This window comes from Cornus florida, unplaced genomic scaffold (assembly GCF_030987335.1).
Source record: "Cornus florida cultivar Cherokee Brave unplaced genomic scaffold, ASM3098733v1 CherokeeBrave_3.0.0_Hap2_Chr07, whole genome shotgun sequence".
Taxonomy (NCBI): domain Eukaryota; kingdom Viridiplantae; phylum Streptophyta; class Magnoliopsida; order Cornales; family Cornaceae; genus Cornus; species Cornus florida.
Genome location: NW_026775577.1, coordinates 39,929,114 through 39,941,985, shown reverse-complemented (window position 1 = coordinate 39,941,985; position 12,872 = coordinate 39,929,114). Strand labels below are relative to the sequence as shown.

The 12,872-nt window shown below is 33.2% G+C and overlaps 1 protein-coding gene across 1 annotated transcript; it reads left to right on the top strand.

The window, feature by feature from the left end:
- The first annotated feature begins 548 nt into the window (after nt 1–548).
- LOC132316606 (uncharacterized mitochondrial protein AtMg00810-like) lies at nt 549–1,076 on the top strand. Its single transcript, XM_059815082.1, has one exon. It carries the CDS (start codon nt 549–551, stop codon nt 1,074–1,076), a length of 528 nt encoding a protein of 175 aa, XP_059671065.1.
- Nucleotides 1,077–12,872: the final 11,796 nt, after the last annotated feature.

The following is a 12,872-nucleotide window of genomic DNA, read 5'->3' as shown; positions in this document are numbered from 1 at the left end:
ATTAGTGCCTCGACCTAGTAATGTTAATATCATAGGGACCAAATGGATTTTTAAAAATAAACTTAATGAATATGGTCTTGTGATGAGAAATAAAGCTAGATTGGTTGCACAAGGATACACTCAAGTTAAAGGAATTGATTTTGATGAGACTTTTGTACCTATTGCTAGACTTGAGTCTATTCGACTTCTTTTTGCTCTTGCATGTCACTTAAATTCAAATTGTTTCAAATGGATGTGAAAAGTGCTTTTCTAAATGGTATTTTGCAAGAAGAAGTTTATGTAGCACAACCAAAAGGTTTCATTGATCCACATAATCCTGATTTTATGTTTCATCTTAAAAAGGTTATTATGGTTTAAAGTAAGCACCTAAAGCATGGTATGAGAAGTTAATTTCTTATCTAATGCACAAGGGCTTCAAAAGAAGAGGAGCAGATAAAACATTGTTTATTTTTAAGAAAGGAAAAAAATTTCTTGTTGCTCAAATATATGTGGATGATATTATTTTTGGTGCTACGTGTGATAACCTTGTTCATAATTTTTCTAAAGATATGAGTAATACTTTTGAAATGAGTATGGTTGGTGAACTGACTTTCTTTCTAAGTCTCCAAGTGAAACAACTTGATGATGGGATTTTCATATCTCAATCAAAATATGTAAAGGAGCTAGTTAAGAAATTTAGTATGAAAGATTCAAAGCATGTACAAACTCCTATGAGTACTTCATCTAAATTGGATAGAGACTCTGATCCTAACAAGATTGATCATTTCTTGTATAGGAGTATGATTGGTAGTTTGTTGTATTTGGCAGCAACTAGGCCAGATATTTCATTTAGTGTTGGTATTTGTGCTAGGTATCAAGCTGATCCTAGAAAACAACACATTTTTGCAGTCAATCGCATTATTCGTTATGTCAATAGTATATTGAATTATGGATTGCATTATTCTTCTGAGTCTAACTCAGAGATTACAGGCTATACTGATACTGATTGGGCTAGTAACAAGGATGATAGAAAGAGTACTTCAGGTGATTGTTTCTATGTTGGTACTGACGAGGCCGTTTGTTATACACCAAAATAATGTAATGAATGTGCGGTTCAAGAAAAGCCTTTTAGGTCAAGTTTAAATTTATAAAAACCACTACCACCACTACTACTAACGTAGTAAGAGTGAGTAGGGATCGTCCCAAGGGATTATACGTGTTGAAATTTAACTTCAACTCTAATGTACCAAATGATTGCAAAGAGAAAGATTGGTTGACTAAACTAGAAAACAATTAATTAAAATGAAAGTGAAATAAAACTAATTAGAGATAGAGATTTAAGAGATAAGAAGAAAGGACTTAGGGTGTTGGAATCACCACTAAGCTCGTGTAATTAACCACTTGCTTTCCATTAATGGGGAATACATTGTTGAGAACAAAATGTGACTACCAATTGCAATATTAAGCATGGACCATCTAATTTATGTATGAATTGTCTACCTAAACTAAGTGTAGCACAACCCATCAATTTTAAGCATGATCCATCTAAGTAGTAACAATTGTAGCACACATCAATCTAGAGAATCATGGAATTTGCAATAATAAGCCATGGAATATCTAAGCAAGCGTAGATTGTCTACCTACCTACAAGCATGAATTAAATTGTAGAACAACCTGTCAAGCATAAGTATAAACCATAAAATTAATTGACAAACCTATTCAATGAAATCCCATGCTTAGCCATCACTAGATTTTCAATCAACCACACATAGACATGCAAGTAATATAGAAAAACTAGTGCAGAGATCAATTCTCAAATAATCACACATAAGACAACATGTGATTAAAATAAAGAATCAATAGAAATAATTAATCCATATGAATCATGTAAGAAATAATTCCCAATTTAATCACACATAGACATGTAAATAAACTAGAGAATTAATAGGAAGAATTAAACCATAGAAATCATAGAAATATACCAAGATTCATTAAATTCACAAGGCTAGAGCACTAATCACAACAATATATATAAATCCCCAAAAATAGAAATACAAGGGTATAAATTACACAAGACTTAGGGTTCATCCAAGCCCTAAGTGTAGATCTAGCCAATCATGGAGGAGGTAGATGTGGTCATGAAGTCAAGTTCCAAATATGGCTCCATCTTCTTCTTCCTCTTCTTCTTTAAAACTCTAGAGATGGAGAGAGAAAGTGGTCTAGAGATGGGGTCTTAAGATGTGCCTCCACTTCCATTTTTTCTTCTAACCCTAATCTCTAACTTTTCTAGAAAGAGAAATTAAAATTACAATGTAAAAGTAAAATAATAAAAAGCTCTTTTACAAAATGGGTTACTTCCCTTTATATAGAAGGTCCTTTTCTTAGCCACTAAGTCAGAAATATAGCCCCAAAAATATCTAATCCCGTACTATGTGGTAGGTGGGAGTTCGGGCGCGCATGAGAATAAGACAGCTCGCTGCCAGCAAAGGTTCGATCGATCAGAGAAAAAGTTCGATCGATTAGAGAAAAGTTCGATCGATCCAACTTTGATTTTCGATCAATCCAACTTTGATCGATCTCAGAAAAAGCGATCGATCTCAGAAAAAGTTGGATCGATCCAACTTGGCAGATTTTCAGCATCAGCCTCTTTTTGCTCCAAATCAGCCTCTTTTTGCTCCGGATCATCACTAAGACTTAGTTTGACTCCAAAAAGGCCTTAAGAAACCATTTTTAGCCCATTTTAACATTATTGACCTGAAATAGACAATAACACAAATAAGTACTAAAACGGGTAAATAAAGATAGATGAATGGACTAAAATACCCTCGCTTAGGGGGTTTAAATGCGCACTTTTCAGTACTCATCACACCCCCAAACTTAAATATTGCTAGTCCCAAGCAATGAACTACAAAGTAGAGAAATGAAATGAACAACTAAACAACGACAAACTAGAAAACAATAAAAGGATAACGCCACTTTCGTAGGGAACACGATTGCACTTAGCACATACAATAAGCCTTTTAAACCCCTGGGTTACCCCTAGTGGACGAGTGAAGTCTCATGAGGGCTTCTAGAAATGATACTTACAAACATTAAGCTCATTCTCACAAAAGAGGCACCAATATTGCAAACAAACATTAGGAGAAAACTATTTCAAGTATGCAATTTTTCAACCCTTTCTAAGTAATCTCCCAAAATTTCAAGATCAAGCAAGCAAGTATGGTCCTCCACATATCAATAAAATGATCATGCAAATCAAAACAACTCTAGAATCCTTTTTGAGTGGACCGGTATCAAATATGTTGCTATCTTAGCCAACTAAAGAAATGATCACATCCTTACCCTCAAACTAGCATACAAATCTAATACTGATTATCAAGACAAAAAGTGGACCTTTTATTAAAGCTTCATTCATTTAGGTGCGCTTATTCTTTTCACTCGATATATATATATATATTTTAAGGATCAAAGATGGAAGCATGGTGCAATGTGTTGATCTATTAAGCTTTCTAATGATCCATGAGGTCGAGCATTAGGTCAATGACTGCCAAACCAAACGGCTCTAGGGCATTAGGCGTTCAAACACCCCTACGGACTTACAAGCTCAAATCAATTAGGCTACAAATCAAGACAACCTCCATCTAATCATTTTTCACTTCTCACCATTTGGGAGAAGTCCTCACTTTTTATTGCTTTTTTTTTTTTTTTTTTTTTTTTTTTTTTTTTTTTTTTTTTTTTTTTTTTTTGTAAGCAAGTTCAATTATTAACCTAGAGTTTGGACCCTCCACCTTTCGGCGTGAGAAGTTCAGTGCTTGATGAGGCTAGAATCCCGACTACTTAGTGAAAAGGGTTGTTATCCACCTTTTATCAAGAATGAAAGTTTTCAATGCACTACTAGCCCAATTGGGATATAACCAATTCAATAATCAACAAAGCATGTACCCCACAAATGAATGCTAGTGTGTGCCTATGCTAGTGTAGAATCCCAAAGTGAATCTCAAAACAATCACAAAATCAAGATGATGTGAACCACAAGTGCAAGCAAGATATCAATCTTTCGAAAAATTTACTCCTCAATGGCTTCCACAAGGCATACAAGGAGTATTGGACTCTCAAGTCAAGCAATTTTAAAATTCTAAGCAATATAGTCCTCAAAAGATCAAAATCATAGCTAACATGGATCTCAAATCTCAATCATGCAATTAAAGTTCAACTTAAGTAGAATGCAACAAAGACACCTTACCCCCAAACTTAAACCGCACATTGTCCTCAATGTGCAATGAGAACAATGGAAAAGATGGAAAGAGTATACCGTGGTGGCAAAGACATGAAGCCCAGTAGTGATCCACTTCGAAAGACGTCTCCCTCAAATTTGGAATCAACAACCTACTTGAATAACCACACTAGCAAACTCACATCAAATATCAAATGGGATAAGATAAGTAAACCAAGCATTCTACGACAATATAGCACAAGATGGATGAGAGATATGAAATTAAGCCCTAGTTAAAGCATAAAGTGTGTATGACTACACATAAAGGCATAATGGTGAAAAGTTTTTATATTTTCTTTTTATGAAAGCAACTGTATACAAAATGCAAGAAAAACAAAGAATAAAATGCATGAACAAAATGCAAAAAGAAAATTAAAGAAGATAAAATGCAATGAAAGAATATGTACAATGCAAGAAATGAAAAACAATATGTACAATGCAAGTATATACAAAATTTTCTTACTTTTTGTTTTTCATTTTTTTTTTTTTTTTAATGACATAACAAGTATGTACACACATACAAAAAAAAAAAAAAACCATGCAATAAATGAAAATACAAGGAAATAAGGGATGCAAAAAAAAAAAAAAAATTGTTTATTTATTTATTTAAGAAGGTATGTACAATGAAACAAAATGTAAGAAAAATAAAGAAATAAAAATGTCAATGAACATGAACTATACAAGAGATAAAAGACACAATGTGTCATGTGGGTGTTAAGTTTAACGTGTCTAATAAGACGAAATGCTACTTTGAAAAACCGTCTTCTTCTTTTTTCTTTTTTTTTTTTGAAAAAAAGAAAATGAAAAATAAAATAAAATAAAAATAGAAAAAGGAAAAGGAAAAAGGTCAAAAAGTTAAAGGGGCAAAGCTATGATCGATCTATGCTCGCACGATGGGATAGAGAGTATGAAATTTGCAGTGCTTTGAAAAATTTTCTAAGTATGGAATCTCAAGATTGATCCAATAATGAAGTTGGATCGATCGAAGAACTTTAGATCGATTTAGGAATGTTTTCGATCGATCTGACAAATAGCTGAAATATGCAGGTTGATGCAGGCTCAAAATTTTTCTAAGTGTTGAAACTATAGATCGATCGAACTTGATGTTTGGATCGATTGAAAGTCTTCTGATCGATCTAACTGAGAACTAAAATCTAAGATTTTCTTGGATCGATGAGACAGAGAGTGATTTGGATGCAGGTTTGCTGTAGGAATGAAGTTCGATCAATCAAACTCTCATTTGAGATCGATTGAACTTATGTAAAATGCCCAATTTTCAACATGAAAGTGCAGAAAACCCTATGCTAAGCCCCAATGATGATAACAAAAATAGAGATTGAAAAATGGATAGAAGAATGTACATAAAAACAAAAATAAATAAAAATAAATAATAAAAAGAAATAGGAGAGGAATAGAGTTGAAAACTCTACGAATACTAGTGTTTAACGTCTCTAGCAAGACGCTGGGCCAACTCACTAATCAAAAGAATCAAAAACCGGATATGAAACATCCTTATTGATCCTCTTTTCACTTTTCTCATTTAATGTCCCCCACTTACAACAATGAAATCATCCTCCAAAAGAATGACTTGAAAAGAAATGAAAGAGATGATATTGTTCCTTTCATCCACGGTCTTGAAAACAAAATCAATCATGGTTAGCCTTGCCTCAATTTTGTGCTCTTGAAGTGCATTCAAAGAATCACTTCTTTTGTGAATTGGCAAGTCAATGTCTTTCAAAGACTCATTTGGAATATTAAGGAGTACCTTCTCTTCATCCTTTTTCTCCTCCTCAAAAATCACCATCTCCTCACCTTCCAAGTTAGCTAAGGAGTCCATTAGAGAGTTTATTTTATTTTTGGAGCTTTCAAGGTCAACACCACAATTTTTATACATTTCAAAAAGGCATGTCTCAAGATGATCATTAGAGATAATAGAAGGAAGGCCCTCTTCTACAAATTCCTCCTCCTTCTCTCCTACCTCAAGTGTGGTCAACATCTCCCCACTCTCTAGAGTAGCAATGTCCGAGATAAAATCATAATCAAAACAAGTCCTCATTAATCATGTTATGCTCTATTGGATTAGCTGCTAACTCACTTGCCACTTCCTCCTCTATACAAGATAGAGTGCTATGCATTAGCTCACTTGCTACTTCTTCCTCTTCACTCTCATCTTCCTCATCTATATACATTGAAGTTCTTGCCTTTTTAATGATTTGCCTCTTCCTCCTCCACTTGACAAGAAAAAGTACTTGCAATTTGCTCAACTTGAGCTTCAAGATTGGCTAAAGTTTGAGAATTAGAATTAATAAGTGGAGTTTATGAAATATGCACATCAAGTAAAGCTAACATTTTTTCTTCAAATCCGGGTGAGTACCTAGAAGGTGGTGGATTTGGTTCTTCATAAAATAGTGGGGGAGGGTAATAGTCATAAGAAGGATAATAAGAATAGTTAAGTCCATAATAAGATGATGCATGTTAAAATGAATTGGACTCAACCTCATAAGGATCAAAATGTGATGGAGGGACATAAGGTGAGGAGAAATAATTTTCCCCCAAACTTGGATCAAACAATGGCTCCATCCACATTCAAAATCCAAATGCAAGAAAATATTGGCCTCAACAAGGGCCTATACTTGGACTTAAAATAAAGCAATGAAATAAGCCTCAACAAGGGCTATCACAAGCATACAAAGAAGTGCACAATTGAAATACAAGAGTTCCAAGAATTGCTCACAACGGTCCTTAAGCAACTTCAAAATTTAATATTAGTTTTAAGCTCCAACAATTGCTTCAAGTTCCAAAGTTTGCATTTCTTGTAGTCAAGTACCTAATTGAACAAATAATAATGAGAACAAGAAGAAGCAATCAAATGAACAATATTGTTTAGTTTAATTCCAACAAAACTGTTAGTCTCCGGCAACGGCGCCAAAATTTTACGAGGCCGCTTGTTATACGCCAAAATAATGTAGTAAATGTGCAGTTCAAGAAAAGCCTTTTAGATCAAGTTTAAATTTATAAAAATTACTACCACCACTACTACTAACGTAGCAAGAGTGAGTAGGGATCGTCCCAAGGGATTATACGTGTTGGAATTTAACTTCAACTCTAATGTACCAAATAATTGCAAAGAGAGAGATTGGTTGATTAAACTAGAAAACAATTAATTAAAATGAAAGTGAAATAAAACTAATTAGAGATAGAGATTTAAGAGATAAGAAGAGAGGACTTAGGGTGTTGGAATCACCACAAAGCTCGTGTAATTAACCACTTGCTTTCCATTAATGGGGAATACATTGTTGTGAACAAAATGCGACTACCAATTGCAATATTAAGCACGGACCATCTAATTTATGTATGAATTGTCTACCTAAACTAAGTGTAGCACAACCCATCAATTTTAAGCATGGCCCATCTAAGTAGCAACAATTGTAGCACACATCAATCTAGAGAATCATGGAATTTGCAATAATAAGCCATGGAATATCTAAGCAAGCATAGATTGTCTACCTACCTACAAGCATGAATTAAATTGTAGAACAACCCATCAAGCATAAGTATAAACCATCAAATTAATTGACAAACCCATTCAATGAAAACACATGCTTAGCTATCACTAGATTCTCAATCAACTACACATAGACATGCAATTAATATAGAAAGACTAGTGTAGAGATCAATTCTCAAATAATCACACATAAGACAACATATAATTAAAATAGAGAATTAATAGAAAGAATTAATCCATATGAATCATGTAAGAAATAAACCCCAATTTAATCATACATAGACATGTAAATAAACTAGAGAATTAATAGGAAGAATTAAACCATAAAAATCATAGAAATATATCAAGATTTATTAAATTCACAAGGCTAGAGCACTAATCACAACAATATATATAAATCCCCAAAAATAGAAATACAAGGGTATAGATTACACAAGACTTAGGGCTCATCCAAGGCCTAAGTGTAGATCTAGCCAATCATGGAGGAGGTAGATGTGGTAATGAAATCAAGCTCCAAATATGGCTCCATCTTCTTTTTCCTCTTCTTCTTCTTCTTCTTTGAAGCTCTAGAGATAGAGAGAGAGAATGGTCTAGAGATGGGTTCTTAAGATGTGCCTCCACTTCCCTCTTTTCTTCTAACCTTAATCTCTAACTTTTCTAGAGAAAGAAATTAAAATTACAATATAAAAGTAAAATAATAAAAAGCTCTTTTACAAAATGGGTCATTTCCCTTTATATAGAAGGTCCTTTTCTTAGCCACTAAGTCAGAAATATAGCCTCAAAAATATCTAATCCCGTACTATGTGATAGGTGGGAGTTCGGGCGTGCACGGGAATAAGACAGCTCGCTACCAGCAAAGGTTCAATCGATCAGAGAAAAGTTTGATCGATCCAACTTTGATTTTCGATCGATCCAACTTTGATCGATCTCAGAAAAAGCGATTAATCTTAGAAAAAGTTGGATCGATCCAACTTGGCAGATTTTCAGCATCAGCCTCTTTTTACTCCAAATCAGCCTCTTTTTGCTCCGGATCATCACTAAGACTTAGTTTGACTCCAAAAAGGCCTTAAGAAACTATTTTTGGCCCATTTTAACATTATTGACCTAAAATAGACAAAAACACAAATAAGTACTAAAACGGGTAAATAAAGATAGATGAATGGACTAAAATACCCTCGCTTAGGGGGTTTAATTGCGCACTTTTCAGTGCTCATCAGGTACTAATCTTGTTTCATGGTACAGCAAGAAACAAAATTGTATATATTTATCATCTTGTAAGGTTGGGTACATTGCTAATGGAAATTATTGCACACAATTGCTTTGGATAAAATAGATGCTTCTAGATTATGGAGTTGATCAAGGTACTATTGCTATCTTTTTTTATAATACTAGTACAATTAATATTTAAAAGAATCCAGTTTTGCATTCTAGAACTAAGCATATTAAAATTTGACATCACTTTCTTAGGGAACTTGTTGAACAAAATATCGTGTCTTTGGAAAAAGTGCATACTGATCAGAATTTGGCTGATATCCTCACTAAACCATTAGATGCTCCTAAGTTTTCTCATTTTAAGAAATCTATTGGTGTCTGTTGTCTTGATTAGATACATTGCAAAGACATAGTCTAAAAAGGATTTTCATGCATATCTTGAGAGTCGAGATTATGTTTTTGGGAAGTTAAGCAAACCATATTGATTGAGTATGTTGAACCCAAGGAGTTTAATGACACATGGATTATCTGTGGAGAGCATACAATGGCTATGAATTGATGAAATTGGTTTTGCTTAATTATTTTGTATAGTAAATGAATCATTGATAATACATTTATTTGAGATACCATTGTTTTGGTCAAAGATAATGTTGATATGATTGATCATTGTCTTGGAATTTAAACTTATTTTATGTGTTTTAGACCAAAAGAGTGAAAAGAAAAGAAAATTGAAAAACAGCTTGGAATGAAAAGTTTTTGAAAAAGAAAGAAAAATATTTGTTATTTTGAAAAAGGTGAGATGGAAAAGGCTACTTTTGGAATTTGTCCGAAAGCTACCTTAACTCAAAACAACTAGAAATAAAGGAAAGAGCTGGCTACCCATAAGTGTAAAAGCCGCCAATATGCAAAAAGAAAAATGAAGCACAAAGAGAGGGAAAAAAAATGTCTTTTGCACATGTTGATTGTTTGATTTTTAAAGATATGTGATATCATTGATTTATTGTCTGGAATCTGAACAAGTGATAGATCATATATTTTTGGAACTTGGTGGTGATTTTGTTACACTTTCTAAGTTTGTGGAACTTCATTGAATTAATCTTGGTTATTTCTGTTAATGCATATAATCTTGTGAAGTCTACATTCTCATTGGTTTCAATTTACAAGATTTATATGGTTGGTTGCTTCCTACTTATAGGATATTTCTTCCTTGTGACCCTTGTTAAATTATAACAAAAAGAGGGAAAGATGTTTAAAGTCTTATCATTCATGGGGAGATTCTTTTTCTTTTGCATTAAGGGGAAGAACTTTTTGCATTGAAGGGGAGAACCATTGTCATCATTGCATGTGTTTATATATTGTGTTGATATTCAAGCATTAAAATTTGTTATTTTATACTTGTATTTATTTTCTTGATTAAGCTTCACGGGTAGTTGTGTTTGAGCTAATGTGTAGATTACAGGTTGCTACATCTGCTAAAGCTTCATAAAGTTCAAGAAAAAAAATTTCGCAATTTATTTCCTTTAACAATCATTGTAATTTACTTTCCTGCTTGGGTAGATTGCTGAAATATTTTTAGGGTTTTGTCACGAAATTGCCAAAGGGGGAGATTGCGAGATATATATTTTGTAATTGGCTAATTTCGTTGTCAAAACAAGTTCGATCGAGTTGAAATTTTTCGGTTCAAAATTTTGAAGATCGAATACGGATTTGAAGAAGTTCAAGTGCTCATGATATAGAACACTCCGAGATGATGAGAACAATGCTCTAAGAAGTTTTGAGAGGTAGTGAGAACATTTAGAAAGGGTTTTGGAAGGGTCGGAAGGAGATTATACATTCTGGCCATCTTGAACTGATTCAACAAGGTTGAACTGGTTCAACTTCAATAGAAAAGAAAAAAATTACAAACTGTCCATCTTGAACTGGCCATCTTGAACTGATTTAACAAGGCTGAACTAGTTCAACTTCAATAGAAAAGAAAAAAATTACAAACTGTCCATCTTGAACCGGTTTTAAAAACTATAGTTAGCCACAGCAAAACTCTCTGGCCTTCTTGAACCAGTTCAGCCCCTCTGAACCGGTTCAAGGTCTCCTGGTAACATTCCAACTTTCAATTTCCTTTCCCTTTTGATCCCAACTTATTTCCAAGTCCTATGCACGAAATTTTTAATATTTTCAGAGTGATTAAGGCTTTATAATCTCTATATAAACCTTGTCATACACATTGGTTTATTTATGACTTTAGGGAAAATCAATTATATATTTTGATAAAGCCTTTTAGAGAGAGAAAATTCAAAAAATCAAATCTGATTATTCTGAATTTATTTATGAGAGCACATACATATATTCATGAGTGATTTAGTAATGTTGTTCTCTATCTCATCGGAATTGGAGCTATATTGAAGATTCAAATATTCCGTATGAAGAACAGGATCTACATCGAGTTCAGATCTTGAAGAACAGAAGTAAAAGCGATCGCACTTTGAAAGGGTTGGAGCATTCGAGGAGTGTTGTCTGATCTACCTGCTACTCTTCTACAAATATCAAGCATAAACCTGAAGTCAAGTTGCTATTGGACGAGGAGTCGTAAAGCCAGAGGATTGTCAACAATTGGTGTTTGGTAGAACAATAGGGTGTGAGCCAGAGTCAAAGTTCAATGTACTTTGTTTCAAATATAGTGGATCAGTTTACTTTGGACTAAATAGTCCACGAGGTTTTTCCCATCCAAACAGCTGACGTATTTTATAAACTGGAGTTTCCTTGCCAAAAATTTTGGTGCAACCTCTCTAAACTTTTACTTGCTTTACTTTACAGTATTTATATTTGTGACTGTGGATGTTTAAGTTGGTCATATAATTTAACCGATCATAAATGAAGCAAGTTGACCTAATAATCAAATCTAGGTCATTAAAAGAGTTAATCATAATTAAAATCAACTAACTGTTTTCGCACCCCGCGTAACTCTATTTTTCACAATTTCTCCACCTTTCTTTCGTTAGCACCTGAATACCTATAAATTAGAAACACATAATAAAGATGGCACCATTGATGATGAAGATGAAGAAAGAAAAGAACAAAAGGGATATAGTACTAATAGTAATATTACACTTTGTAGTTTATGATTTATAAAATTCTATTTATTTGTTGAAGACATTTTTTAAAGAAAATATATATTTGAATTAAATGATGACAGACATGAAAAATGGCACCGGAATATTTTGCTTCTCATGTCCAAAAGTGATAGGGATGAATTTGAAATTTTTTCTTTTGTTGACCCTTTTACATGTGTGTGTGTATATAAATATACTATTTTCTATCGGAGCAAAGGTGGGTTTATTGTGGTAAGGTGATTGATGGAATAGTTGATGGTGGGTTCTGCTGAAGAAGAAAATACATTTAGGCAAAGAAGGAAAGGGATCTGAAGAGAGAAAATAAGAAATAAGATGAGATACGAAGGAGAAAAGATCAGGATATGACAGTCTTGTAATATAAGGAAAGTATAAGGTTAAATTTGACATTTCAGTTATAAATAAATAAAAAATAAAATAATAAAATTATTTTGTGGAACGCGAATACCAGCTAAGCTCCCATAATTTGGGTAGTTTTACAATGGGACTGTCCTATTATTGAAAGCGATTGATGCAAGTACAAAGTCCTCGTCATTTTGACAAGAAAGAATGGAATTAGGTCCCGGTGATTAAATATTCAAATCATACGATGCATTGGCAAGTAGTAGTATAAGAAATAAAATAAAAATGTCAATAATTCATGTTATTTCATATCATGCCAAACAAAGAAAATATATATTTTTATATATATCATACCAAACATGTTTGTTACGTAGTAAATTAAATATATATAGTACATGTTCTACTTTAATAAGCTATGATGGAAATGCGTAGGTAT

What these genes read in the sequence shown, in the direction of transcription:
- LOC132316606 (XM_059815082.1), top strand. Translation starts at nt 549, where the DNA reads ATGAGTAATACTTTTGAAATGAGTATGGTTGGTGAACTGACTTTCTTT.